This window comes from Myxine glutinosa, chromosome 7, assembly GCF_964187855.1.
Source record: "Myxine glutinosa chromosome 7, kmMyxGlut1.1, whole genome shotgun sequence".
Lineage (NCBI taxonomy): Eukaryota > Metazoa > Chordata > Myxini > Myxiniformes > Myxinidae > Myxine > Myxine glutinosa.
In genome coordinates this window covers 14,335,217-14,363,046 of record NC_136267.1, presented here as the reverse complement: position 1 = coordinate 14,363,046, position 27,830 = coordinate 14,335,217, and the positions used below count along the sequence as shown (strand labels likewise).

The following is a 27,830-nucleotide window of genomic DNA, read 5'->3' as shown; positions in this document are numbered from 1 at the left end:
CCAATGATTTTGAAAGCTTTGGATTCAACAGCGTGAAGCCGAGCCAGGTGTGAGGCAGGAGCACCAGCCCATAGGGGAGAACAGAAAATTTGAATGAATATTATAGTTAATTGGCAAATATTGTTTAGGAAATTGAGTTTCGGTGGCGGCCATTTTGAAATACAAAATGGAGGCCCTAAATGTTAATGGAAAAACTGGCACCCTTTTTTTCTTAATCAGTGAAGTTTCTAGATGTGTTTAGACATGAGTGCCAATAAATCTACCCCAAAAAATGACAAACCTGGAAAATGTTACATAAGCCTATAGACTACTGGAGGGAAGGATGAGATTGAAGAGAATATTGTTACGTGTGCCTCCCCGACCCCCTTGTCACGATGTACCTCCGAGCCCCGAAAGGAGCCACGGCAGAAAAAATGTGTTACTCCTTGTCAAAATCAATAGTGAAACCACACCAATGATTATAAACGAACAAATAGTATATTAAAAATCACACAGGAATAACGATACAACCAATGGCAATCAAAAGTACACTCAATACAATTTATGATGGTACCATCAGCTAAAGTAAGATAACTCACTGCGCTCCAAGTGAGTGAAAAAGGAACACTCCTCAATGTCTCTTCAACTCAAAGGTAATCCCCTCCAGCGAGTGTCAGAGCGAGATCAAATTGAGACCCACACCCCGTTGATGCTGACGAAGCATAAGCGTAGGCAAAGCGTAGCAAGTCATGTGGTCCAAAACCAAAGGCAACCTCGATGTGCACGTTCACCATTCAATCAGCGAACCGCAGCGTAATCTTCAAACGCAGCATTTCCGCACCCCCCCCCCCCCCCCCCCCCCCCGACAGACGACAGGATGGTGAGAAAAGCTGATGCGTAGCAAAAACCTTTTTCGGTGAACGAAGCGCGAGGATCAAAATGGCCGACGGCTCTTACTTGAGGCGAAGCGACCACGCGAGGATTCTTCAGAATCTCAACGCTTAAATCTGTCTACGCAGGTTTCACAATCCTCCAGCGATAACACCTATCACAGGAAATTCCCTCCAAGGAAACTCAAAGTTCACTCGCGACTTTCGTTAAATAACGCTCGCTACGGAGCTGGAAGCCACGCGTCTTGTCTGACTTCACTCGCCACGCCTTCTCTTCCTCTGCCCCTTCTTCCTCCTCATCGTTGTTCGGTTCCGGTTTAATTTAAAACATTAATTCTTTTTACCTTTTGAAAACAGTTCATAAACAATAAACCTTTGGAAGACAATAATAGTACATAGAATCAGAAATATTTCAAGTGGAGGAAAACCCCAACAACGGAAGTGACGAATCCGTAACACTTCCCCCCCTCAAGAAAGAAAGTTTGAACACAGCGAAAACTTTCTTTGCAGGCAAACTCTTCAAACAAACAAATGTAAACTCACAACCCAAATCATCAATTCCCGTGGGCAACAATACTCAATATTCCCCAAAAATAAAGCAACAAAACTTCGAACAACCCACAGAGATTTCCAAAGTTAATTCACTCTGGACAAAGCGTCAACAACGACATTGTCCCTGCCCTTTACATGTTCAATTCCCCATTTGGACTCCTGCAAAGCCAAACTCCATCTCAGCACCCTCTGATGTTTTTACTTTTAGTTTCTTTTGAATGAAGGTTAAGGGGTGGTGATCAAAAATCCAAAGTCAAGCAAATCTACAGCACTTTTTCCGGGAGGCCGAGCTGAGAGCCAGGTTCCATGGTGGTTGGGTGGTGAGACCTGGAAGTATTCACTACATGGACGCCTTTAGGAACGTGGAGTTCACGGTTAATCTGTGTTGGAAAGTTCACTACATGGACGCCTTTAGGAACGTGGAGTTCACGGTTAATCTGTGTTGGAAAGTTCACTACATGGATGCCTTTAGGAACGTGGCGTTCACGGTTAATCCGTGTCGGAATCTTGGCTCGGCTGCTCCGCAGCATTCAGTGCTTTAACTCTTCCGAACTTTCATAATAATCACGGTTGGACCGCTTGTCACTGTAGTCACATGAATAGCGGTCTCCTTCTCGGCCACTACTCTGATAATCATTCCTTCGGGAACTGCCGTAACTCTGGGAGCCTCCATAGTAATATCGACTGCGGCCACCACCAAAACCACTACTTCCACGTTGTCCCCCTCTGTAGCCCCCTCGACACCTATGAAATGCCTTCTCTACTGTTATGGTCCGACCCTCCAACTCCTTGTTATTCAGATCCTTTTCTGCATCTCTGGCGTCCTTTGTGTTTTCAAACGTGACAAAGCCAAACCTTCTTGACTTTTGTGTCTCCCTGTCTTTTATCAGCAGCACTTCCAGAAGCGGGCCATATTTGCCGAAGACAGAGGCCAGAACATCTTTCCTTGTTTTGAAGTTCAGTCCACCTACAAAGAGCTTGCCAACATTGCCTCCATCCCTGACTTGGGTCGTGTTACTTTCCATCTTCGGCTTTTTAACAAACATCGGGTTACCAGAAACTTGACCACCGGCCAAATCATTCCCGATAACAAAAGATACTCCCTCTACAGGAAGAGTGGCTTGTAGACCTACGGTGACCGGTCCTGACACCAAATCAGACTCTAAATGGATGACATGAAGTGGAGCTTTAACACAGCCACCAACCCCCTGTAAACGAACACTAACACCAGTTGCCGTCTTCTCTGAGAATGGCAAAATGCCTTCAAGCATCAAAGATTGATGTGCTCCTGTGTCCCTCAATACCCTAACCGGTTTCTGGTTAGTCGAGTCTCCATCCAGTGACACAAATTCCTCTGAAATACATGATTGGTAACCCTTTTGAGGGCGATTTCTCACATTTGCCATTGCATTCGGAGTTGTACTAGTCTGACTCCGCTTCTGATTTTGCCTTTCCATAGCATAACATCAGGACATCAAGTGTCCAGGTTTCTTGCAAAACGCGCAAGTAGGCCCGGAGGAGAAACTCGTGGTTTGTCTCGAGCCCCCCGGAGGATAAGTCCGTCTTGGAACTGTAGACCTCTGATCCCTAAGAGTCGCGGTATCAGATCTGTCCTCATAGTCATCTCTAGGCCTCCCCCATGAATCCTCGTTCTCCGCACCGGATGTATCATAACTCTCCGGGCGAACTCTAGGCGGGAAGTTAGGTTTATGGAACCTCATCCTGGATGTTAAGGCATAGCCATCTGCCATGGTTGCTGCCGCATACAACTTTGGTACTTTCCTTTCCTCCAGATGTACTTTAATGTCCCCGTGGACACACTGTTGGAATTCCTCCACCAGGATCAATTGTCGCAATAGTTCGAAGTCTTTCCCAACCCCTTTTGAATCACACCACCGATCAAACATGGTTTCTTTCATTCTGGCAAACTCCACATGAGTCTCACTCTCCCTCTTCCTGGCATTCCGGAATTTTTGCCAGTAAGATTCAGGGACCAATTCATAGGCTTTGAGAATGGTTTTCTTCACTATCTCATAATCTGCACATTGTTCAATCGGTAAAGCAGAATAAATATCTTGAGCTTTACCCACCAGAACACTTTGCACTAACATGGTCCAGGATTCCTCAGCCATTTTAGCATTCGAGCCACTTTCTCAAAGTGTAAAAAAACTTGGCTACCTCCTTTTCATTGAAGAGTGGAACCAGCCTCACATGTCTACCAACATCCCAGGTGTTCTGACTAGTTGTCGAACTAGCCGGCATGGATGGTACCTCTCCCCGTTCTCTCATTAACTCCAGCTCTTTGCATTTAATTTCATTCTGAAGCTCCATGTCACGTTCCCTTAAGGGTGTAGTACTGGTGAACAGGTGATTTTTTTTTTTTTTTTAGCTGAACAGTTTCCTTATAGTCTTATAAACAAGAATCATGCTATTAGAGGTCATAGAAGTACCCCTAATTATTGAAAAATTCAAATTTTCTAACATCATACATGCCCCTCAATAACCGGAAGTAGAATTATTTGTTATAACTTTAATTTGCATCATTCTTTTGGGCTGAAATTTGGACAGGATATTCAGAATATCACTTCCTTTAAAATGATGAAGGCTTTTGTTTATAGGAGTAGCCATTGTGGATTTATTGAAGGACAACCAAGTTTTATCTGGTAATTGGCATAATTAGCTAATTAGTGAACATTTGACATAATTTCACAAAATCCTCATCAGGTAGTAGAGTAACATGTATAATACATGTACCAAGTTTTGTGTGAAAAGAATGATAGGTGACATAGAAGATAGAAGTAGAAATGTGTTCTTTGTTTTTCCTTGTTTTTTATTGACGGTCTAATTTATGCAAATTATATGCATGTAATATGACAAAGAAGCGTTGAAACTGGTCTGAGTTAAAGCCAAGATTATATCTTTCAAGAAAAACTGAAAATTAGATATTAACTTGACTTTGTTTTTGTGTAAAGGCCTCTCAAAGGTACCTATGTAGTTTTCTCAATTTTTCACCAGTACTACACCCTTAACTCCCTTTTGGCTTTTCTCTCCTCTGCTTTTCCCTTTGCTCTTCTCTCTTCGAGTTCTCTTTCCTGTGCGATTCTTTTTTCCTGGAGTTCTCTTTCCTGTTCTGCTCTTTTTTCCTCGAGTTCTCTTTCAACTCTCCTTTCCTCTGTTCTTTTCTCCTCGAGTTCTCTTTCCTTTCTTTGAGTTCTCTTGCAGCTCTCCTTTCCTCTGCTTTTAACCTTTCCTGGCTCTGCAATTGCATCTCCATTTTCCGGAGCTCCACATTTTCTTGTTCCTCGGGTAACCAATCCAAGGCTACCTCTTTCCATGTTCCTTGTCCCACCAGAGATTCTATCACCAATCTCTGCATCTCTGCTTTCTTCATATTAGCTCGGACCTCAAAGCTGTTTGGCCAATATCAAGAGTTCGGATTTTTTTAATGCTTGGAACTGTGCTTCACTAGGGGACGCCGCAAACTTTCCTGCGTCAACCACCATGGTGACTATCCGTTAACACCTGTTAACCTTCACACAAATATGTTCAAATTTTTTGAAAAATTTTGGAATGCTGGAAAAATTCCAAATTTGGGCATTCTGGGAATGTTAGGGAATTCTTTCCCGGACGAAATTTAGGGAATTTAATCCACAGTACGAGAATTAGGGAATTTAATCAGCAAAGCCGAGCCCCCAATTTCTCCACAGTACGAGCCCCCAATTTCAATCTGGGTCAATCCCGAACGGATGTTATTCGGGAATTTTATCCCGGACGAAGACCCAATTACGAGCCCACGAGGCAATTGGACGAGCCCCCAATTTCTGTTACGTGTTCCTCCCCGACCCCCTGGCCACGATGTACCTCCGAGCCCCGAGAGGAGCCACGGCAGAAAAAATGTGTAACTCCGTGTCAAAATCAATAGTGAAACCACACCAATGATTATAAACGAACAAATAGTGTATTAAAAATCACACAGGAATAACGATACATCAATTGGCAATCAAAAGTACACTCAATACATTTTATGATGGGACCATCAGCTAAAGTAAGATAACTCACTGCGCTCCAAGTGAGTGAAAGAGGAACACTCCTCAATGTCTCTATAACTCAAAGGTGATCCCCTTCAGCGAGTGTCAGAGCGAGATTGAATCGAGACCCGCACCCCGTTGATGCTGACGAGGCGTAAGCGTAGGCAAAGCGTAGCAAGTCACGTGGTCCAAAACCAAAGGCAACCTCGATGTGCACGTTCACCGTTCAATCAGCGAACCGCAGCGTAATCTTCAAATGCAGTGTTTGCGCACACACATCCCCGACAGACGACAGTATGGTGAGAAAAGCTGACGCGTAGCAAAAAACCTTTTTCGGTGAACGAAGCGCGAGGATCAAAATGGCCGACGGCTCTTACTTGAGGCGAAGCGACCAGGCGAGGATTCTTCAGAATCTCAAACCTAAACCTAAACCTGTACTGTCTTTCCCTCGTGGTCCCCCTGTACTGTGTTCCTGGATGTCTTTTTGTTGAATGTGTTTTAATGAATGTTTCCCCCTTTGCTGTCTTTCCCTCGCGGTCCCCCTGTACTGTCTTTCCCTCGCGGTCCCCCTGTGCTGCGTTCCTGGATGTCTTTTTGTTGAATGTGTTTTAATGAATGTTTCCCCCTGTACTGTCTTTCCCTCGCGGTCCCCCTGTGCTGTGTTCCTGGATGTCTTTTTGTTGAATGTGTTTTAATGAATGTTTCCCCCTGTACTGTCTTTCCCTCGCGGTCCCCCTGTACTGTGTTCCTGGATGTCTTTTTGTTGAATGTGTTTTAATGAATGTTTCCCCCTGTACTGTCTTTCCCTCGCGGTCCCTCTGTACTCTCTTTCCCTTGCGGTCCCCCTGTGCTGTGTTCCTCGATGTCTTTTTGTTGAATGTGTTTTCATGAATGTTTCCCCCTGCACTGTCTTTCCCTCGCCGTCCCCCTGTGCTGTGTTCCTCGTGGTCCCCCTGTGCTGTGTTCCTGGATGTCTTTTTGTTGAATGTGTTTTAATGAATGTTTCCCCCTGTACTGTCTTTCCCTCGCGGTCCCTCTGTACTGTGTTCCTGGATGTCTTTTTGTTGAATGTGTTTTAATGAATGTTTCCCCCTGTACTGTCTTTCCCTCGCGGTCCCCCTGTGCTGTGTTCCTGGATGTTTTTTTTGTTGAATGTGTTTTAATGAATGTTTCCCCCTGTACTGTCTTTCCCTCGCGGTCCCCCTGTACTGTGTTCCTGGATGTCTTTTTGTTGAATGTGTTTTAATGAATGTTTCCCCCTGTACTGTCTTTCCCTCGCAGTCCCCCTGTGCTGTGTTCCTGGATATTTTTTTGTTGAATGTGTTTTAATGAATGTTTCCCCCTGTACTGTCTTTCCCTCGCGGTCCCCCTGTGCTGTGGTCCTTGTGGTCCCCCTGTGCTGTGTTCCTGGATGTCTTTTTGTTGAATGTGCTTTAATGAATGTTTCCCCCTCTACTGTCTTTCCCTCGCGGTCCCCCTGTGCTGTGGTCCTTGTGGTCCCCCTGTGCTGTGTTCCTGGATGTCTTTTTGTTGAATGTGTTTTAATGAATGTTTCCCCCTGTACTGTCTTTCCCTCGCGGTCCCCCTGTGCTGTGTTCCTGGATGTCTTTTTGTTTAATGTGTTTTAATGAATGTTTCCCCCTGTACTCTCTTTCTTTCGCGGTCCCCCTGTGCTGCGTTCCTGGATGTCTTTTTGTTGAATGTGTTTTAATGAATGTTTCCCTCTGTACTGTCTTTCCCTCGCGGTCCCCCTGTGCTGTGTTCCTGGATGTCTTTTTGTTTAATGTGTTTTAATGAATGTTTCCCCCTGTACTCTCTTTCTTTCGCGGTCCCCCTGTGCTGCGTTCCTGGATGTCTTTTTGTTGAATGTGTTTTAATGAATGTTTCCCCCTGTACTGTGTTCCTGGATGTCTTTTTGTTGAATGTGTTTTAATGAATGTTTCCCCCTGTACTGTCTTTCCCTCGCGGTCCCTCTGTACTCTCTTTCCCTTGCGGTCCCCCTGTGCTGTGTTCCTCGATGTCTTTTTGTTGAATGTGTTTTCATGAATGTTTCCCCCTGCACTGTCTTTCCCTCGCCGTCCCCCTGTGCTGTGTTCCTCGTGGTCCCCCTGTGCTGTGTTCCTGGATGTCTTTTTGTTGAATGTGTTTTAATGAATGTTTCCCCCTGTACTGTCTTTCCCTCGCGGTCCCCCTGTACTGTGTTCCTGGATGTCTTTTTGTTGAATGTGTTTTAATGAATGTTTCCCCCTGTACTGTCTTTCCCTCGCGGTCCCCCTGTGCTGTGTTCCTGGATGTTTTTTTTGTTGAATGTGTTTTAATGAATGTTTCCCCCTGTACTGTCTTTCCCTCGCGGTCCCCCTGTACTGTGTTCCTGGATGTCTTTTTGTTGAATGTGTTTTAATGAATGTTTCCCCCTGTACTGTCTTTCCCTCGCGGTCCCCCTGTGCTGTGTTCCTGGATATTTTTTTGTTGAATGTGTTTTAATGAATGTTTCCCCCTGTACTGTCTTTCCCTCGCGGTCCCCCTGTGCTGTGGTCCTTGTGGTCCCCCTGTGCTGTGTTCCTGGATGTCTTTTTGTTGAATGTGTTTTAATGAATGTTTCCCCCTCTACTGTCTTTCCCTCGCGGTCCCCCGTGCTGTGTTCCTGGATGTCTTTTTGTTGAATGTGTTTTAATGAATGTTCCCCCTGTGCTGTCTTTCCCTCGCGGTCCCCCTGTGCTGTGTTCCTGGATGTCTTTTTGTTTAATGTGTTTTAATGAATGTTTCCCTCTGTACTCTCTTTCTTTCGCGGTCCCCCTGTGCTGCGTTCCTGGATGTCTTTTTGTTGAATGTGTTTTAATGAATGTTTCCCCCTGTACTGTCTTTCCCTCGCGGTCCCCCTGTGCTGTGTTCCTGGATGTCTTTTTGTTTAATGTGTTTTAATGAATGTTTCCCCCTGTACTCTCTTTCTTTCGCGGTCCCCCTGTGCTGCGTTCCTGGATGTCTTTTTGTTGAATGTGTTTTAATGAATGTTTCCCCCTGTACTGTGTTCCTGGATGTCTTTTTGTTGAATGTGTTTTAATGAATGTTTCCCCCTGTACTGTCTTTCCCTCGCGGTCCCCCTGTACTGTCTTTCCCTCGCGGTCCCCCTGTACTGTCTTTCCCTAGCGGTCCCCCTGTGCTGTGTTCCTGGATGTCTTTTTGTTGAATGTGTTTTAATGAATGTTTCCCCCTGTAATGTCTTTCCCTCGCGGTCCCCCTGTACTGTGTTCCTCGATGTCTTTTTGTTGAATGTGTTTTAATGAATGTTTCCCCCTGTGCTGTCTTTCCCTCGCGGTCCCCCTGTTCTGTGTTCCTGGATGTCTTTTTGTTGAATGTGTTTTAATGAATGTTTCCCCCTGTGCTGTCTTTCCTTCGCGGTCCCCCTGTACTGTGTTCCTGGATGTCTTTTTGTTGAATGTGTTTTAATGAATGTTTCCCCCTGTACTGTCTTTCCCTCGCGGTCCCCCTGTGCTGTGTTCCTGGATGTCTTTTTGTTGAATGTGTTTTAATGAATGTTTCCCCCTGTACTGTCTTTCCCTCGTGGTCCCCCTGTGCTGTGTTCCTGGATGTCTTTTTGTTGAATGTGTTTCAATGAATGTTTCCCCCTGTACTGTCTTTCCCTCATGGTCCCCCTGCGCTGTGTTCCTGGATGTCTTTTTGTTTAATGTGTTTTAATGAATGTTTCCCCCTGTACTCTCTTTCTTTCGCGGTCCCCCTGTGCTGCGTTCCTGGATGTCTTTTTGTTGAATGTGTTTTAATGAATGTTTCCCCCTGTACTGTGTTCCTGGATGTCTTTTTGTTGAATGTGTTTTAATGAATGTTTCCCCCTGTACTGTCTTTCCCTCGCGGTCCCCCTGTACTGTCTTTCCCTCGCGGTCCCCCTGTGCTGTGTTCCTCGATGTCTTTTTGTTGAATGTGTTTTAATGAATGTTTCCCCCTGTACTGTCTTTCCCTCATGGTCCCCCTGCGCTGTGTTCCTGGATGTCTTTTTGTTTAATGTGTTTTAATGAATGTTTCCCCCTGTACTCTCTTTCTTTCGCGGTCCCCCTGTGCTGCGTTCCTGGATGTCTTTTTGTTGTATGTGTTTTAATGAATGTTTCCCCCTGTACTGTCTTTCCCTCGCGGTCCCCCTGTACTGTCTTTCCCTCGCGGTCCCCCTGTGCTGTGTTCCTGGATGTCTTTTTGTTGAATGTGTTTTAATGAATGTTTCCCCCTGTAATGTCTTTCCCTCGCGGTCCCCCTGTACTGTGTTCCTGGATGTCTTTTTGTTGAATGTGTTTTAATGAATGTTTCCCCCTGTAATGTCTTTCCCTCGCGGTCCCCCTGTACTGTGTTCCTGGATGTCTTTTTGTTGAATGTGTTTTAATGAATGTTTCCCCCTGTGCTGTCTTTCCCTCGCGGTCCCCCTGTTCTGTGTTCCTGGATGTCTTTTTGTTGAATGTGTTTTAATGAATGTTTCCCCCTGTGCTGTCTTTCCTTCGCGGTCCCCCTGTACTGTGTTCCTGGATGTCTTTTTGTTGAATGTGTTTTAATGAATGTTTCCCCCTGTACTGTCTTTCCCTCGCGGTCCCCCTGTACTGTGTTCCTGGATGTCTTTTTGTTGAATGTGTTTTAATGAATGTTTCCCCCTGTACTGTCTTTCCCTCGCGGTCCCCCTGTGCTGTGTTCCTGGATATTTTTTTGTTGAATGTGTTTTAATGAATGTTTCCCCCTGTACTGTCTTTCCCTCGCGGTCCCCCTGTGCTGTGGTCCTTGTGGTCCCCCTGTGCTGTGTTCCTGGATGTCTTTTTGTTGAATGTGTTTTAATGAATGTTTCCCCCTCTACTGTCTTTCCCTCGCGGTCCCCCGTGCTGTGTTCCTGGATGTCTTTTTGTTGAATGTGTTTTAATGAATGTTCCCCCTGTGCTGTCTTTCCCTCGCGGTCCCCCTGTGCTGTGTTCCTGGATGTCTTTTTGTTTAATGTGTTTTAATGAATGTTTCCCTCTGTACTCTCTTTCTTTCGCGGTCCCCCTGTGCTGCGTTCCTGGATGTCTTTTTGTTGAATGTGTTTTAATGAATGTTTCCCCCTGTACTGTCTTTCCCTCGCGGTCCCCCTGTGCTGTGTTCCTGGATGTCTTTTTGTTTAATGTGTTTTAATGAATGTTTCCCCCTGTACTCTCTTTCTTTCGCGGTCCCCCTGTGCTGCGTTCCTGGATGTCTTTTTGTTGAATGTGTTTTAATGAATGTTTCCCCCTGTACTGTGTTCCTGGATGTCTTTTTGTTGAATGTGTTTTAATGAATGTTTCCCCCTGTACTGTCTTTCCCTCGCGGTCCCCCTGTACTGTCTTTCCCTCACGGTCCCCCTGTACTGTCTTTCCCTAGCAGTCCCCCTGTGCTGTGTTCCTGGATGTCTTTTTGTTGAATGTGTTTTAATGAATGTTTCCCCCTGTAATGTCTTTCCCTCGCGGTCCCCCTGTACTGTGTTCCTCGATGTCTTTTTGTTGAATGTGTTTTAATGAATGTTTCCCCCTGTGCTGTCTTTCCCTCGCGGTCCCCCTGTTCTGTGTTCCTGGATGTCTTTTTGTTGAATGTGTTTTAATGAATGTTTCCCCCTGTGCTGTCTTTCCTTCGCGGTCCCCCTGTACTGTGTTCCTGGATGTCTTTTTGTTGAATGTGTTTTAATGAATGTTTCACCCTGTACTGTCTTTCCCTCGCGGTCCCCCTGTGCTGTGTTCCTGGATGTCTTTTTGTTGAATGTGTTTTAATGAATGTTTCCCCCTGTACTGTCTTTCCCTCGTGGTCCCCCTGTGCTGTGTTCCTGGATGTCTTTTTGTTGAATGTGTTTTAATGAATGTTTCCCCCTGTACTGTCTTTCCCTCATGGTCCCCCTGCGCTGTGTTCCTGGATGTCTTTTTGTTTAATGTGTTTTAATGAATGTTTCCCCCTGTACTCTCTTTCTTTCGCGGTCCCCCTGTGCTGCGTTCCTGGATGTCTTTTTGTTGAATGTGTTTTAATGAATGTTTCCCCCTGTACTGTGTTCCTGGATGTCTTTTTGTTGAATGTGTTTTAATGAATGTTTCCCCCTGTACTGTCTTTCCCTCGCGGTCCCCCTGTACTGTCTTTCCCTCGCGGTCCCCCTGTGCTGTGTTCCTCGATGTCTTTTTGTTGAATGTGTTTTAATGAATGTTTCCCCCTGTACTGTCTTTCCCTCATGGTCCCCCTGCGCTGTGTTCCTGGATGTCTTTTTGTTTAATGTGTTTTAATGAATGTTTCCCCCTGTACTCTCTTTCTTTCGCGGTCCCCCTGTGCTGCGTTCCTGGATGTCTTTTTGTTGTATGTGTTTTAATGAATGTTTCCCCCTGTACTGTCTTTCCCTCGCGGTCCCCCTGTACTGTCTTTCCCTCGCGGTCCCCCTGTGCTGTGTTCCTCGATGTCTTTTTGTTGAATGTGTTTTAATGAATGTTTCCCCCTGTACTGTCTTTCCCTCGCGGTCCCCCTGTACTGTCTTTCCCTCGCGGTCCCCCTGTGCTGTGTTCCTCGATGTCTTTTTGTTGAATGTGTTTTAATGAATGTTTCCCCCTGTGCTGTCTTTCCCTCGCGGTCCCCCTGTTCTGTGTTCCTGGATGTCTTTTTGTTGAATGTGTTTTAATGAATGTTTCCCCCTGTGCTGTCTTTCCTTCGCGGTCCCCCTGTACTGTGTTCCTGGATGTCTTTTTGTTGAATGTGTTTTAATGAATGTTTCCCCCTGTACTGTCTTTCCCTCGTGGTCCCCCTGTGCTGTGTTCCTGGATGTCTTTTTGTTGAATGTGTTTTAATGAATGTTTCCCCCTGTACTGTCTTTCCCTCGCGGTCCCCCTGTACTGTCTTTCCCTCGCGGTCCCCCTGTGCTGTGTTCCTCGATGTCTTTTTGTTGAATGTGTTTTAATGAATGTTTCCCCCTGTACTGTCTTTCCCTCATGGTCCCCCTGCGCTGTGTTCCTGGATGTCTTTTTGTTGAATGTGTTTTAATGAATGTTTCCCCCTGTACTGTCTTTCCCTCGCGGTCCCCCTGTGCTGTGTTCCTGGATGTCTTTTTGTTGAATGTGTTTTAATGAATGTTTCCCCCTGTACTGTCTTTCCCTCGTGGGTCCCCCTGTGCTGTGTTCCTGGATGTCTTTTTGTTAAATGTGTTTTAATGAATGTTTCCCCCTGTACTGTCTTTCCCTCGCGGTCCCCCTGTACTGTCTTTCCCTCGCGGTCCCCCTGCGCTGTGTTCCTGGAAGTCTTTTTGTTGAATGTGTTTTAATGAATGTTTCCCCCTGTACTGTCTTTCCCTCGCGGTCCCCCTGTGCTGTGTTCCTGGATGTCTTTTTGTTGAATGTGTTTTAATGAATGTTTCCCTCTGTACTGTCTTCCCCTCGTGGTCCCCCTGTACTGCGTTCCTGGATGCGTTCCTGTGCTGTGTTCCTCGTTCCTGGATGTCTTTTTGTTGAATGTGGTTTAATGAATGTTTCCCCCTGTACTGTCTTTCCCTCACGGTCCCCCCTGTACTGTGTTCCTGGATGTCTTTTTGTTGAATGTGTTTTAATGAATGTTTCCCCCTGTACTGTCTTTCCCTCGCGGTCCCCCTGTGCTGTGTTCCTGGATGTCTTTTTGTTGAATGTGTTTTAATGAATGTTTCCCCCTGTACTGTCTTTCCCTCACGGTCCCCCTGTGCTGCGTTCCTGGATGTCTTTTTGTTGAATGTGGTTTCATGAATGTTTCCCTCTGTACTGTCTTTCCCTCGCGGTCCCCCTGTGCTGTGTTCCTGGATGTCTTTTTGTTGAATGTGTTTTAATGAACGTTTCCCCCTGTACTGTCTTTCCCTCGCGGTCCCCCTGTACTGTCTTTCCCTCGCGGTCCCCCTGTACTGTGTTCCTGGATGTCTTTTTGTTGAATGTGTTTTAATGAATGTTTCCCCCTGTAATGTCTTTCCCTCGCGGTCCCCCTGTACTGTGTTCCTGGATGTCTTTTTGTTGAATGTGTTTTAATGAATGTTTCCCCCTGTGCTGTCTTTCCCTCGCGGTCCCCCTGTTCTGTATTCCTGGATGTCTTTTTGTTGAATGTGTTTTAATGAATGTTTCCCCCTGTGCTGTCTTTCCTTCGCGGTCCCCCTGTACTGTGTTCCTGGATGTCTTTTTGTTGAATGTGTTTTAATGAATGTTTCCCCCTGTACTGTCTTTCCCTCGTGGTCCCCCTGTGCTGTGTTCCTGGATGTCTTTTTGTTGAATGTGTTTTAATGAATGTTTCCCCCTGTACTGTCTTTCCCTCGCGGTCCCCCTGTACTGTCTTTCCCTCGCGGTCCCCCTGTGCTGTGTTCCTCGATGTCTTTTTGTTGAATGTGTTTTCATGAATGTTTCCCCCTGTACTGTCTTTCCCTCATGGTCCCCCTGCGCTGTGTTCCTGGATGTCTTTTTGTTGAATGTGTTTTAATGAATGTTTCCCCCTGTACTGTCTTTCCCTCGCGGTCCCCCTGTGCTGTGTTCCTGGATGTCTTTTTGTTGAATGTGTTTTAATGAATGTTTCCCCCTGTACTGTCTTTCCCTCGTGGTCCCCCTGTGCTGTGTTCCTGGATGTCTTTTTGTTAAATGTGTTTTAATGAATGTTTCCCCCTGTACTGTCTTTCCCTCGCGGTCCCCCTGTGCTGTGTTCCTCGATGTCTTTTTGTTGAATGTGTTTTAATGAATGTTTCCCCCTGTGCTGTCTTTCCCTCGCGGTCCCCCTGTGCTGTGTTCCTGGATGTCTTTTTGTTAAATGTGTTTTAATGAATGTTTCCCCCTGTACTGTCTTTCCCTCGCGGTCCCCCTGCGCTGTGTTCCTGGATGTCTTTTTGTTGAATGTGTTTTAATGAATGTTTCCCCCTGTACTGTCTTTCCCTCGTGGTCCCCCTGTACTGCGTTCCTGGATGTCTTTTTGTTGAATGTGGTTTAATGAATGTTTCCCCCTGTACTGTCTTTCCCTCGCGGTCCCCCTGTACTGTGTTCCTGGATGTCTTTTTGTTGAATGTGTTTTAATGAATGTTTCCCCCTGTACTGTCTTTCCCTCACGGTCCCCCTGTGCTGCGTTCCTGGATGTCTTTTTGTTGAATGTGGTTTCATGAATGTTTCCCTCTGTACTGTCTTTCCCTCGCGGTCCCCCTGTGCTGTGTTCCTGGATGTCTTTTTGTTGAATGTGTTTTAATGAATGTTTCCCCCTGTACTGTCTTTCCCTCGCGGTCCCCCTGTACTGTCTTTCCCTCGCGGTCCCCCTGTACTGTCTTTCCCTCGCGGTCCCCCTGTGCTGTGTTCCTGGATGTCTTTTTGTTGAATGTGTTTTTATGAATGTTTCCCCCTGTGCTGTCTTTCCCTCGCCGTCCCCCTGTGCTGTGTTCCTGGATGTCTTTTTTTTTGAATGTGTTTTAATGAATGTTTCCCCCTGTGCTGTCTTTCCCTCGCGGTCCCCCTGTGCTGCGTTCCTGGATGTCTTTTTGTTGAATGTGTTTTAATGAATGTTTCCCCCTGTACTGTCTTTCCCTCGCGGTCCCCCTGTGATGTGTTCCTGGATGTCTTTTTGTTGAATGTGTTTTAATGAATGTTTCCCCCTGTGCTGTCTTTCCCTCGCGGTCCCCCTGTGCTGTGTTCCTGGATGTCTTTTTTTAAAATGTGTTTTAATGAATGTTTCCCCCTGTGCTGTCTTTCCCTCGCGGTCCCCCTGTGCTGCGTTCCTGGATTTCTTTTTGTTGAATGTGGTTTCATGAATGTTTCCCCCTGTACTGTCTTTCCCTTGCGGTCCACCTGTGCTGTGTTCCTGGATGTCTTTTTGTTGAATGTGTTTTAATGAATGTTTCCCCCTGTACTGTCTTTCCCTCACGGTCCCCCTGTACTGTCTTTCCCTCGCGGTCCCCCTGTGCTGTGTTCCTCGATGTCTTTTTGTTGAATGTGTTTTAATGAATGTTTCCCCCTGTACTGTCTTTCCCTCGCGGTCCCCCTGTACTGTCTTTCCCTCGCGGTCCCCCTGTACTGTGTTCCTGGATGTCTTTTTGTTGAATGTGTTTTAATGAATGTTTCCCCCTGTACTGTCTTTCCCTCACGGTCCCCCTGTACTGTCTTTCCCTCGCGGTCCCCCTGTGCTGTGTTCCTCGATGTCTTTTTGTTGAATGTGTTTTAATGAATGTTTCCCCCTGTACTGTCTTTCCCTCGCGGTCCCCCTGTACTGTCTTTCCCTCGTGGTCCCCCTGTGCTGTGTTCCTGGATGTCTTTTTGTTAAATGTGTTTTAATGAATGTTTCCCCCTGTACTGTCTTTCCCTCGCGGTCCCCCTGTACTGTCTTTCCCTCGCGGTCCCCCTGCGCTGTGTTCCTGGATGTCTTTTTGTTGAATGTGTTTTAATGAATGTTTCCCCCTGTACTGTCTTTCCCTCGCGGTCCCCCTGTACTGTGTTCCTGGATGTCTTTTTTTGTTGAATGTGTTTTAATGAATGTTTCCCCCTGTACTGTCTTTCCCTCGCGGTCCCCCTGTACTGTCTTTCCCTCGCGGTCCCCCTGCGCTGTGTTCCTGGATGTCTTTTTGTTGAATGTGTTTTAATGAATGTTTCCCCCTGTACTGTCTTTCCCTCGCGGTCCCCCTGTGCTGTGTTCCTGGATGTCTTTTTGTTGAATGTGTTTTAATGAATGTTTCCCCCTGTACTGTCTTTCCCTCGTGGTCCCCCTGTACTGCGTTCCTGGATGTCTTTTTGTTGAATGTGGTTTAATGAATGTTTCCCCCTGTACTGTCTTTCCCTCGCGGTCCCCCTGTACTGTGTTCCTGGATGTCTTTTTGTTGAATGCGTTTTAATGAATGTTTCCCCCTGTACTGTCTTTCCCTCACGGTCCCCCTGTGCTGCGTTCCTGGATGTCTTTTTGTTGAATGTGGTTTCATGAATGTTTCCCTCTGTACTGTCTTTCCCTCGCGGTCCCCCTGTGCTGTGTTCCTGGATGTCTTTTTGTTGAATGTGTTTTAATGAATGTTTCCCCCTGTACTGTCTTTCCCTCGCGGTCCCCCTGTACTGTCTTTCCCTCGCGGTCCCCCTGTACTGTCTTTCCCTCGCGGTCCCCCTGTGCTGTGTTCCTCGATGTCTTTTTGTTGAATGTGTTTTAATGAATGTTTCCCCCTGTGCTGTCTTTCCCTCGCGGTCCCCCTGTGCTGTGTTCCTGGATGTCTTTTTGTTGAATGTGTTTTAATGAACGTTTCCCCCTGTGCTGTCTTTCCCTCGCGGTCCCCCTGTGCTGTGTTCCTGGATGTCTTTTTTTTTAAAATGTGTTTTAATGAATGTTTCCCCCTGTGCTGTCTTTCCCTCGCGGTCCCCCTGTGCTGCGTTCCTGGATGTCTTTTTGTTGAATGTGTTTTAATGAATGTTTCCCCCTGTACTGTCTTTCCCTCGCGGTCCCCCTGTGATGTGTTCCTGGATGTCTTTTTGTTGAATGTGTTTTAACTAGGGCATGCCCGTACGTGGGTGCCCGTTCCTTGCCAAAAAAAAAAAAAAACGCTACCCGTACGCTCTACCCCGCCCGTATGCCCGTAAACAAAAAAAACAACGCTCTTCGCTTCCGCCCTTCGCTCTGACTGAATTGGGAGAAATAATGCGCATAAGAAATCGAGAAATTATTATTTTCTCCGGAAGAAATCGAATTACGAACCGTAATGGCGCACGCGCTCGGCTCGGCTCGCTCTCACATCGGCCACGCCTACGCAACAACGCGTTCTGTGATTGGCTGCCGGAAGTGCAGTCTTCACTGTCCGGAAGGTCGCAAATCGCAGTTACGATGAATCGCAAATTAGTTTTAATTAGTTTTAAAACATAGTTTAACGGCAACATAGTTTTCCAACGTGAAATAAATGAATACGCTCTCAAATGTGCCGTCCGAGGCAGAGTCTGTTCGCCACGTTCGGCACACGTGATAGCTCGCTGCTCTCTGATTGGTTGAATCGTTTTTTGGACATAGCTCGGTAACTACTTCTCCGATTAATATGAAACCTTGAAAAGGCACATCCTCGGGTCCCCAGAAATATACCTGGCAAGTTTCAAGTATATCGGACCCGTGGTTGTCGAGAAACAGCGGTCACAGACATAGACATACAAACATACAAACATACAAACATACACACAGAGATTACTGGAATTATAGATCGATGAATGTTTCCCCCTGTGCTGTCTTTCCCTCGCGGTCCCCCTGTGCTGTGTTCCTGGATGTCTTTTTTTTGAATGTGTTTTAATGAATGTTTCCCCCTGTGCTGTCTTTCCCTCGCGGTCCCCCTGTGCTGCGTTCCTGGATGTCTTTTTGTTGAATGTGGTTTCATGAATGTTTCCCCCTGTACTGTCTTTCCCTTGCGGTCCCCCTGTGCTGTGTTCCTGGATGTCTTTTTGTTGAATGTGTTTTAATGAATGTTTCCCCCTGTACTGTCTTTCCCTCGCGGTCCCCCTGTACTGTCTTTCCCTCGCGGTCCCCCTGTGCTGTGTTCCTCGATGTCTTTTTGTTGAATGTGTTTTAATGAATGTTTCCCCCTGTACTGTCTTTCCCTCGCGGCCCCCCTGTGCTGCGTTCCTGGATGTCTTTTTGTTGAATGTGTTTTAATGAATGTTTACCCCTGTACTGTCTTTCCCTCGCGGTCCCCCTGTACTGTGTTCCTGGATGTCTTTTTGTTGAATGTGTTTTAATGAGTTTCCCCCTGTACTGTCTTTCCCTCGTGGTCCCCCTGTGCTGTGTTTCCCTCGTGGTTGTCAGCTCTTTCACGAGCCTCGATTCAGTATTTTAAAAAAAAGAAAAAAAAAAAAAAAAAAAAGCCTGACCACAGGTTTCGCGATAACACCTATCGCAGGAAATTCCCTCCAAGGAAACTTAAAGTTCACTCGCGACTTTCGTTCGATAACGCTCGCTACGGAGCTGGAAGCCACGTGTCTTGTCCGACTTCACTCGCCACGCCTTCTCTCTCTCTTCCTCTTCTTCCTCCTCCTCGTCGTCCGGTTCCGGTTTAATTTAAAACATTAATTCTTTTTACCTTTTGAAAACAGTTCATAAACAATAAACCTTTGGAAGACAATAATAGTACATAGAATCAGAAATATTTCAAGTGGAGGAAAACCCCAACAACGGAAGTGAAGAATCCGTTTAAACAATATGGAAGTTAGTTCCTCAGGTGGGGAAAAAGAGGATCAAATGAGTGTGGGTGAGCAGGGATCCTGGATTTTGGGAGTTTCATTAGAAGGGTTGCAGGAGATTCAAATGATCTTGAAGGCTGTGGTTTCCACGTCAAACTGAGCAAGGTGTGAGGCAAGAACGACCACCCAGGGGGGGGAGAGTGAGAAGGGTTGGGATGATTCCCCCAAGCTGCAGATGAAGGCCTTGTAGGTGGATAAGAGTTCAGGTGTGCCAAGGAATGACTTCAGGTGTGCCAAGGCATGACGGAGAATGCCCAGTCAACGGCAGGCATTGGAGGCCAATTTAGAAATGTGGTTTGCCCCAGTGAGATCATTGCTGATAGATAGTGAGACCCAAGAGTTTGAGTGACTGAACTTCTTCAAAAGTACTGTTGAGAAAGTAGGCAGGAGGATGTGCCATATGGTCCTTTCAGAGAGGGTGTGTGTGTGTGTGTGTGTGTGTGTGTGTGTGTGTGTGTGTGTGTGTGTGTGTGTGTGTGTGTGTGTGTGTGTGTGTGTGTGTGTGTGTGTGTGTGTGTGTGTGTGTGTGTGTGTGTGTGTGTGTGTGTCTGTCTGTCTGTCTGTCTGTCTGTCTGTCTGTCTCCATCCATGCCGGTAAGCACCCTGTTGCCTTTTGTCCCGCGCGTGCCAAAGAGTACCAACAATTTTTCGGCTTTATTGCCTTGGAGTAAAGACCGACCGGCTATCCTTCCAAGGCTGGTCTTCATCGGACACGGACTTGACAGATGTTGTCGAGGAGTGGGATTCGAACCCTCTGAGTATAAAAGGTGTCAGGAGCTTGAGGATTTGAATCCATCGGACAGCCACGATCCAAGCGAGCTGAGCTTGGAAAATTTGGAATCCCAAAAAATTGTAACGGTCATCTCTGTCTCAGAGGGAGGGGTGATCGTCGAGTACCGAGGTCTAAATTATATTGTCATTTGGGGTCAGGAGGACGCACGGCATGGGAAAAGTTAAAATGTAATTTTTTTTTTCTTTTCTATGGAGATTATGCTCGCGTGGGCAAAGCTGCTCGTCATGTAATGGCGGACGTGCACAAAATGGTGGAGCGGCTAGAAGGGACCGGGGTGGAAGGAAGCGAGTCGGGGGTACAGTTTTATGAGGATAGGATCGGAACCTCCCCAGTCCCGAGCGCCAGATCTCCTTCCCCCTGTAATGTCGGAGTCTGAGAAGCAGGGAACAGGTACGATGTCCAACCAAGTCTTGGTTCAATTAATTAATAGAAATTAAAGAACAAATGAATGCCAATATTGAAAGAATGGAGGATAACATGAAGGGAATGGAAAACAAAATTTATGGATTAAAGGGAGAATTAAAAGAGGAAATGAATAACAGGGAGCAATTGGAGGGACAAATTCATGAATTGATGGGACAAATTATTGGAATGGAAAATAAAATGGATGTAATGAAGGAGATGAATGTTCAATTGGAAGGAAAAATCGAGGCAAAAATAAAGGATATTACTAATCAAATGAACCAAATTAAGGGAATGGCACAAGAACTGGGGGAACATTTTTAAGGAATAGAAGGAAAAATGAAATACCAAATAGCACAAGAACTGGGAGAATTCGAGACAAAATTGGAGACTCAATTTGGGGAAATGGAGAAAGAATTGGCTCCGAACATTGAGGTAAAACGAGAGGAAATGGCATTGAAAATAGAAGAGGGTAAAGCCCAGGCTGTCCGAATGGGGGAAAAGTTGGAAGAGAGAAAATCGGTTGACAAATACAAGAATTGACAAGGTGGATAAGGACCTGTGGAGATATCTCACCTGTGTGGATGTCAGAATGCAGCAACAGGCGGAGGAATGGGAAATTTGAAGCACCAAGGTGGTGAAATGGCGGAAGAGGTGAAGAAATTGGAGTCCCGCGTAACAGAACAAGAGCGGGTGTTAATTGGTAAAGGCCTGTGGGAGCCACCATTGAATGGGGTTTTGTGTTGTGTTGCATGAAGTGTTGCACAATGGATGAAGGGTTGCAGGAGCAGCTGAATACTTAAGGATAATACCATCAAGGGGGAGGTTGCTCAAGTCCAACAGAGTCTGCGAGACAAGGTCAGTCGGTCCGTTAAGCATCTCCAGGATGAACTTAAGGTGACCCAGGAGACCCTCACCATGAGCCGCATTTGGGCACTGGTGGCTCCGAAATTGAATACCCAGCTGGGGAGGGGTGGGGTGGGCGTTGTCCCTGGGCTGGATTGGCCCTGGGCTGGATTTGGACATGGAGGAGTCGGGGAGAAGAGCCTTGGGGAAAACCATCCCCCTTGTACATTTTGATGGGTCAGGGAGTTTAGAGGCTTTCCTGATGCAATTTGAATGCATGTCACAGCTCAATGGTTGGGGGGAGCGAGAACACATGGGGAATCTGGTGGTGACATTGCGGGGGCCAGCCGCAGACGTGTTCAACGTGTGGTCCCAGAGGGAATATTGATCAGTAAGGGCATTTGCGATTCCTTTCACCATAGGTTTGGGACGGGTGAAAGGTGCAGCCTGGTCCAGGCGCAGCTGCTGCATCGTAAATTAAAACCTGGTGAAACGCTGCAGGAGCTGGCTCAGTATATTTACCAATCTGTGAGGATTGCGTATAGGGACCGACCAGCACAGGCGTGGGACAAGCTGGCGATAGAGAAAGTTATAGCGGCTTTTCCTGACCCCGCATTCCGAACTCTGGTGGAGTTGCAGGACCCGGCCACAGTGCGCCAAGTGCATGGAGAGACTGACCTTTGTCAGGAGGTCGAACCGTGCATCAGAGAGGTCACCTGTGGCGTATGACAGGTAGAGGTGTGGGATCAGGAAGAGAAGCAGGAGGAATCGGGCATTACCCGAATGCTAAGGGGGATCATCCGGCAGCTGTCAAATTTGACAATGGGTAAATTTGCAGTGGGTGAGTCACAGCGTTGTTGTCCGGGTTCGCCATCAGGCGACCCGATCTTCGGCAGATTGGCTTTGAGAGTAAGGGGTGCTCCGGTTGGGGTTCAGAGGGGTCTGTTCATGGGGATTTGTTTTAGGTGTGCAAGAGGACATGCAGCAGTATTGTCAGGAACCACATAGGCACCAACCTCCCAACAGGCTTCACAGCTCAGAGAGGAGATGACCTCCCGAAGGACCACAGGATCCAGGGAGAGGGTCACTGCCTAGGGCTGGTCCGGCCACTGTAGGCTGTTTGGCAAACGAGAACAAGCTGAGCATACGGGGCCGTGCTTGGCTGGCAAGTGTGTGGAGAAGCGCCCTTCTTTGGTGAAAGTAGTGATTTGTGGAGAAATTGGCATGGGTACTTTTAGAGGGTTAGATGCAAAATTTAAGGGGAATTTTGTGAAGCCATGGTGGACACTGGGACCAGTGACACCATTATCAATCCAAGTGTGTTGACCAAGGTGTTGGAGGCTGGGACAAAATTGATAGGTTAGTAGGACACAGCCTTCAACTGGCTACGGTGCGCGACGGCTCCAATATTGGGTCGGGATGGAATGGAGTTGGGCAGTCTGGAGGTCAATGTGGTGGTATGGGTGGCCGAGGTGTATGACCAGTGTCTTCTTGGATTGAGTTTCCTTGTGGAACACTACTGTCAACTAGACCAAGGGTGAGGTCATATGTGTTTGGGCACTGGGAGGCTGCAATTTGTCGGACTGGGGGATTATGTGGAGGAACAGGTGACATGGCTGTGGGAATGGTGGAGTTGGCAGCAGGTGCTCACCACATTGGCCAGCCTGGGCTAGTGGAGCCATGGTCCTCACAGGGGGCCGAAGGATTGATGGTGGGTCGCACCTTGTGGACACTCGTGTGCTGTTCTCGGTTCTCGGTCCGTGTCTCGGACACTCGGTTGGCGGTTCGGCTGTTCAACTTATTTGATAGCCTTCACACGGTAAAGAGGGGAGCTGTCACAGTGAAGTGTACTAGAGGTCACCGGAGGAGGCGGATCCACATGCTTGCCAGTACAGCCAGACAAAGAAAAAAACATTGGGGGAAATTGATTGGCCCGATGGGATAAAGGGAAATTCTGCGTGGTGAATGACACCCTTGGACCTGACCAACCTGTGACGACCTGCACATAAGGTAAGTAAGGTGCCTGGACGTTTATTGTCCCTGGTGTTCATTTTTTGCTCATAAATTGGGACTTGGATGATTGCCTCAATGGCGGGTGAGAGTGATTCAGTGGTCGGTAAGTGGATCGGTTTGTGTGCCACAAAGTGTCTTGTGGTTGGTGTTTGTTGTGTGTAAAGGGTTTTGTTGTGTTTATGTCTGTTGTGAGGAAAGTTGAGCTGTGGTTGGAGGGTGAATACGTATTATCACATGTATGCAGGCCATGGCAGTGTAGGAACACAATCACCATTTTTGCATTACAATGCTTGAACATTGAATGGCAGTGGGGGAGGAAATGACATTTGGGATTTTGTGGGTGGGGAAGGTGTGTATGTCCGCAGGAATGGATCAAGCTCTGGAGGAGCGGTGACTGCGGCCCCCCTGAGGTAATTTGTCCCTGGCAGCTGGTGGTGTCTGGAAATGGGGACCCATTGGAGGAGGGTCTGTTTGGGCGACCATCGGGTATGGAGACTCCTGGCGACCCGGAAGAGGCTATGGAAGCCTGAGGCCGAGAGAGCCTGGATGGTGCGGAGACCCTCCCCTGGCGGGACATACAGTGCAGGAGCTGTTTGGCTGTCTGGGGTCGATAGTTGAAGGCGGGGGGGTGAAGAAGTCGTAAGCCGAGTTACCTATTTTTGGACTGCGGGCACCGCATCCTGAAGCACCCCCACCATCTTGGTTGTACGGTACCTCCACGCTGCCTAATTGAGGATCACACACGTGTGTAATAACATTTATGCCATGGTCTTGCAGGGTTGGAATGATTGTTTTGGTTATTTGGGGTTTATATGTGTGAGAATGTGGGGGAGGGTCCACCCTCCACTGATCCATGTCACTAAACTGTACCAGAAGGACAGGGCCCAAAAAAAATTGAATGAGGCAAATTGGGATGGCTCTGCAGGTAATGTTGGGTATTGTGGCATTCACCAGGGAACGTGGTCTTTAAAAGGGGGTTGTACAAATGGTTAAAATTTTTGGTTAGGGTTTGTGGTTAAGGTAGGTTTTTGTGTGATTGTTGACATTTTTCTACTCGCCCCAGGAGTTAGGAGTGAGGAACCAAGTTTTGTGAATATTTGAATTGTTGGCTTAAGGGGTGTAGAAGGGTAAGTAGTACAGGTAAGTTAGCTTCTGCTCGCTTCCCACAGCCCCTCCTACTTTATTTCATAGGCTATTTATTTGTGGGTCAGTAAGTGGTAAGGCTGGAATGGTAACTCCTGCATTGCTACCGTTCTGGGATGGGCGGGGGGGGGGGGGGGGGGGGAGGCTGTGTTACGTTTGTGGGGGTAGGTGATGACAGACCATGGTGGAGATAGGATTGTATAAATTAGCATGGACCTTGTGCGAATATGAGGCCCATCTCGATATATGTAAGTAGAAAAACTGTGAGCGGTCCACCTGACGTAGCCGGTTGTTTGTGTTCTTCACACACAAACGGGGGTGAAGGCATGCTAATTAGGTAGGGTCTAAGGGTAGTTCTACCAGTATGTGATTGCCTCCTGTGATTTCCCCTATGTTCTTACAATTATAGCAAGCCGGCCATAAAAACCCATATCTTTACAATTACAACAACAACAATAACTGCTCCATTAAACCATAACTGCCGGCATAAACTGCCACAAGTAAACCCCACCCAACCAGCCGACTAAGGAACAAGGACGCACCCCCAGAGTGGGATGAGGGACGTGGAAACTAACGTAGCTGGCAGACCAAGCCCCGAGCTTCGTCATTGGCCGAGCCCGACCATGGAGCGATTGGGTGGAACTCGGCAATTTGTCGGTGTGACGTCAGAGCGAAGGGTTGAACAGGAGGAGGAAGAATCTCTCTGGTGTTGGCTTCGTGGGGGGCGGGTCGCGTTTCTCGCGTGCGCTTGGGGAGAATTATTTGGAGCCCAGAGATCCCTGCAGCGTTGGAGCCAGGGGTGTTGTTTGACTCGGTGCTCTTTGAGGGAGCAGAGGATCGTGTTGTGCTGTCTGTCCCGGGATAGAGCGTGAGACGTTTGGCTGCCTGCTCCATGGCTCGGTGTGCTGGCGGGATTGACCGGCGCCATTTTTTGGGCGCTTCGACGTGCAGTCCTCTCGTCAACGGACCCTGCCAAAGTGCTCGTTGAGACCCAAAGCTGAGTACCAGCCGACGTAAAACTTTTATTTTCCTTAATCATTCCCCTGTCTGTTGTCGTGTCTGAGTGGAGATGTCTCACGTTAGGATAGAAGATCATGGGACAAGGCATGTTTAAGGGGCAGCTGAGAGGGGATAGGACGAGGGGTAAGTTGAGAGGGGGTGGGGGTGGTTCGATGGGCAAGCTGAGAGGCGCTAGACTAGGGTGAAGCTGAGAGGGCTGGCATAAGGGGAAGCTGAGTGGGGATGGTTCGATGGGCAAGCTGAGAGGCGCTCGATGAGGGGGGAGCTGAGTGGGGGTGCTTTGATGGGCAAGCTGAGAGGTGCTAGACGAGGGGGAAGCTGAGAGGTGCTAGAAGAGAGGAAAGCTGAGTAAGGGTGGTTCGATGGGCAGGCTGAGAGGGGCTAGACTAGGGTGAAGCTGAGAGGGCTAGCATGAGAGGAAGCTGAGTGGGGATGGTTCGATGGGCAAGCTGAGAGGTGCTAGACGAGGGAGAAGTTGAGTGGGGGTGGTTCGATGGGCAAGCTGAGAGGGGCTAGACTTGGGTGAATCTGAGGGCTGGCATGAGAGGAAGCTGAGTGGGGATGGTCCGATGGGCAATCTGAGATGTGCTCGACGGGGGTGAAGCTGAGAGGGCTGTCATGAGAGGAAGCTGAGTAGTTCGGGAAGAGGGGGAAGCTGAGAGGGGGTGGGACAAGGGAGAATCAGAGATTGGGGAGGGTATTGATAGGGAAGGGTTTGCCACCATTAATGGACATGAAGAGGAATTGATTATTGTGTGCACAACCTTTTGCTGCTATTGAAGCTTTTCTGGACTCCAGATCTCTTTTGATACATTTGTTATTTTTAATTTGGTACAGAAATTGGGAGAAAGTGTAAAGTATTGATATTAATGGCATTTGGTAGTGTAAGTTTGCATTCACTGGCAAACGGATTTAACTGACTATTGTGTCTCATTATCCTATTGAACATTATCGCTAATCCATTTAATACATTGCAGCTGGATCATATGTGGCTCTGACCCTGCTTGGTCGCCCCCCTGGCTCTCCGGATGTCTCACCCAGTCTTTCTGATACCCAAACCATTGCCCCAACCCGATCACCATATACTTCCCTTGTCGTACAAGGTAGTCCAGCTACCTTGTCGTCCGATGGAAGGGTTTCACCCCTCAATTCGGCTGATCGGCGATCTCCGCACTTTTCGCACCATGTGAGTTTCAACCACCATGTTCTATTGTAATCATGTCCTTTCGATACAGTTGTTAATGCTTAGCATTGCACCAATATGGCTGCCATTTGCAGGAGGAATTTTGTGGTAGTCCCGAGTTTTATGATCAGCATACTCGATCGCTGAAACAAGTCCTGCAGGAACGCCAGGTGATCTTCATTAATCTGTATTGTCCTGACCTTCCTCACCCCCTCTCCCTACCCCTACCACATACCCCTGCCCTCCCTCACCACACCTCTCATTCCTCGTTCAATCTTTCCTTCCAATCACATTGTTGTCTGCTTGTCTTGTCGGTTTTGTCCTTGTCTGCCTGCCTATCCTTCATATACTTGTTTTCATCTGCCCAACTATTTATGTGCTGACCTCTCATCCTTCATCATCCAAGCCCTTCATGAGCCTCGAGCTTTGTCTTAAAAAAACGGATTTCTATTCAACCTCAGTGTATCCCATAACGGTATATCCATTGTATTCCAACTGCTGTTCTTAGAGAACAGCTTTGAGATGTCCTGTATGGGATAAGTGTGGGACACGTGATTATTGGCATATATGCAAAAAAAATCAACATCCCAGTTCCAGAAAACTCACGGAAACACAAACCAAGGGTAATCATTGAAAATGAGGACGTCATGCTCACGTACTACCTGATGATTCCATCGAGCGTGAACCCAGAAAACAAAGCATTGCGTCCGCACATTGTACTCAGGAACAAAATGGAAAAGGCATTGATGATTGAGATATCAGTACCCTGCGATTTTGGCCTAAACAACGCAGAAATCAAGAAAATGACCAAATACCAGAACCTCAAAGATGAGGTCAAGAGATCTTGGAAGCTGAAGAGCATCAAAATTGTACCAGAGATAATTGGAGCAACAGGAATGATGAAGAAGAACCTCACTGAGATCGTGCGTGCACGCACGATTGTGAAAACCATCCAGGGGAATATTACCACAAATGAACCACAACTGGAGGCAATCCGGGGATTGTGATTTACACATACATTTACACACACATGCACGTATCGTGATTTACACACATGCACGTATCGTGATTTACACACACACATGCACGTATCGTGATTTACACACACACATGCACGTATCGTGATTTACACACACATGCACGTATCGTGATTTACACACACATGCGCGCGATGGTGATTTACACTCACGCACGCACGATTGTGATTTACACACACGCATGCACGATTGTGATTTACACACACGCACGCACAATTGTGATTCACACGCACGCACGCACGATTGTGATTTACACACACGCACACACGAATGTGATTTACACACGCGCACGCACGATTGTGATTTACACATGCGCACGCACGATTGTGATTTACACACACGCACACACGAATGTGATTTACACACACATGCACACGATTGTGATTTACACACACGCGCGCACGGTTGTGATTTACACACACGTGTGCATGATTGTGATTTGCACACATGCACGCACGATTGTGATTTACACACATGCACGCACGATTGTGATTTACACACACATGCACCTATCGTGATTTGCACACATGCACGCACGATTATGATTTACACACACGCATGCACGATTGTGATTTACACACACATGCACATAACGTGATTTACACACACATGCACGTATCGTGATTTACACACGCACGCACGATTGTGATTTACACACACGCACGCACGATTGTGATTTACACACACATGCACGTATCCTGATTTGCACACATGCATGCACGATTGTGATTTACACACATGCATGCACGATTGT

The 27,830-nt window shown here is 47.2% G+C and overlaps 1 protein-coding gene across 5 annotated transcripts in view; it reads left to right on the top strand.

The window, feature by feature from the left end:
* LOC137430999 (rho guanine nucleotide exchange factor 11) overlaps positions 1–27,830 on the top strand; it is a 216,697-nt gene that overhangs the window by 36,419 nt on the left and 152,448 nt on the right. For all 5 annotated transcript variants that reach the window (XR_013624014.1, XM_078781295.1, XM_078781293.1 and 2 more), the window contains exons 7-8: positions 25,834–26,042; positions 26,135–26,209. Coding sequence is in view for 4 of the 5 variants with exons in the window: in XM_078781295.1 (XP_078637421.1) it covers positions 25,834–26,042; positions 26,135–26,209 (284 nt within the window). In the remaining variant the exon portion in view is untranslated. The remainder of the gene's footprint in view (positions 1–25,833; positions 26,043–26,134; positions 26,210–27,830) is intronic.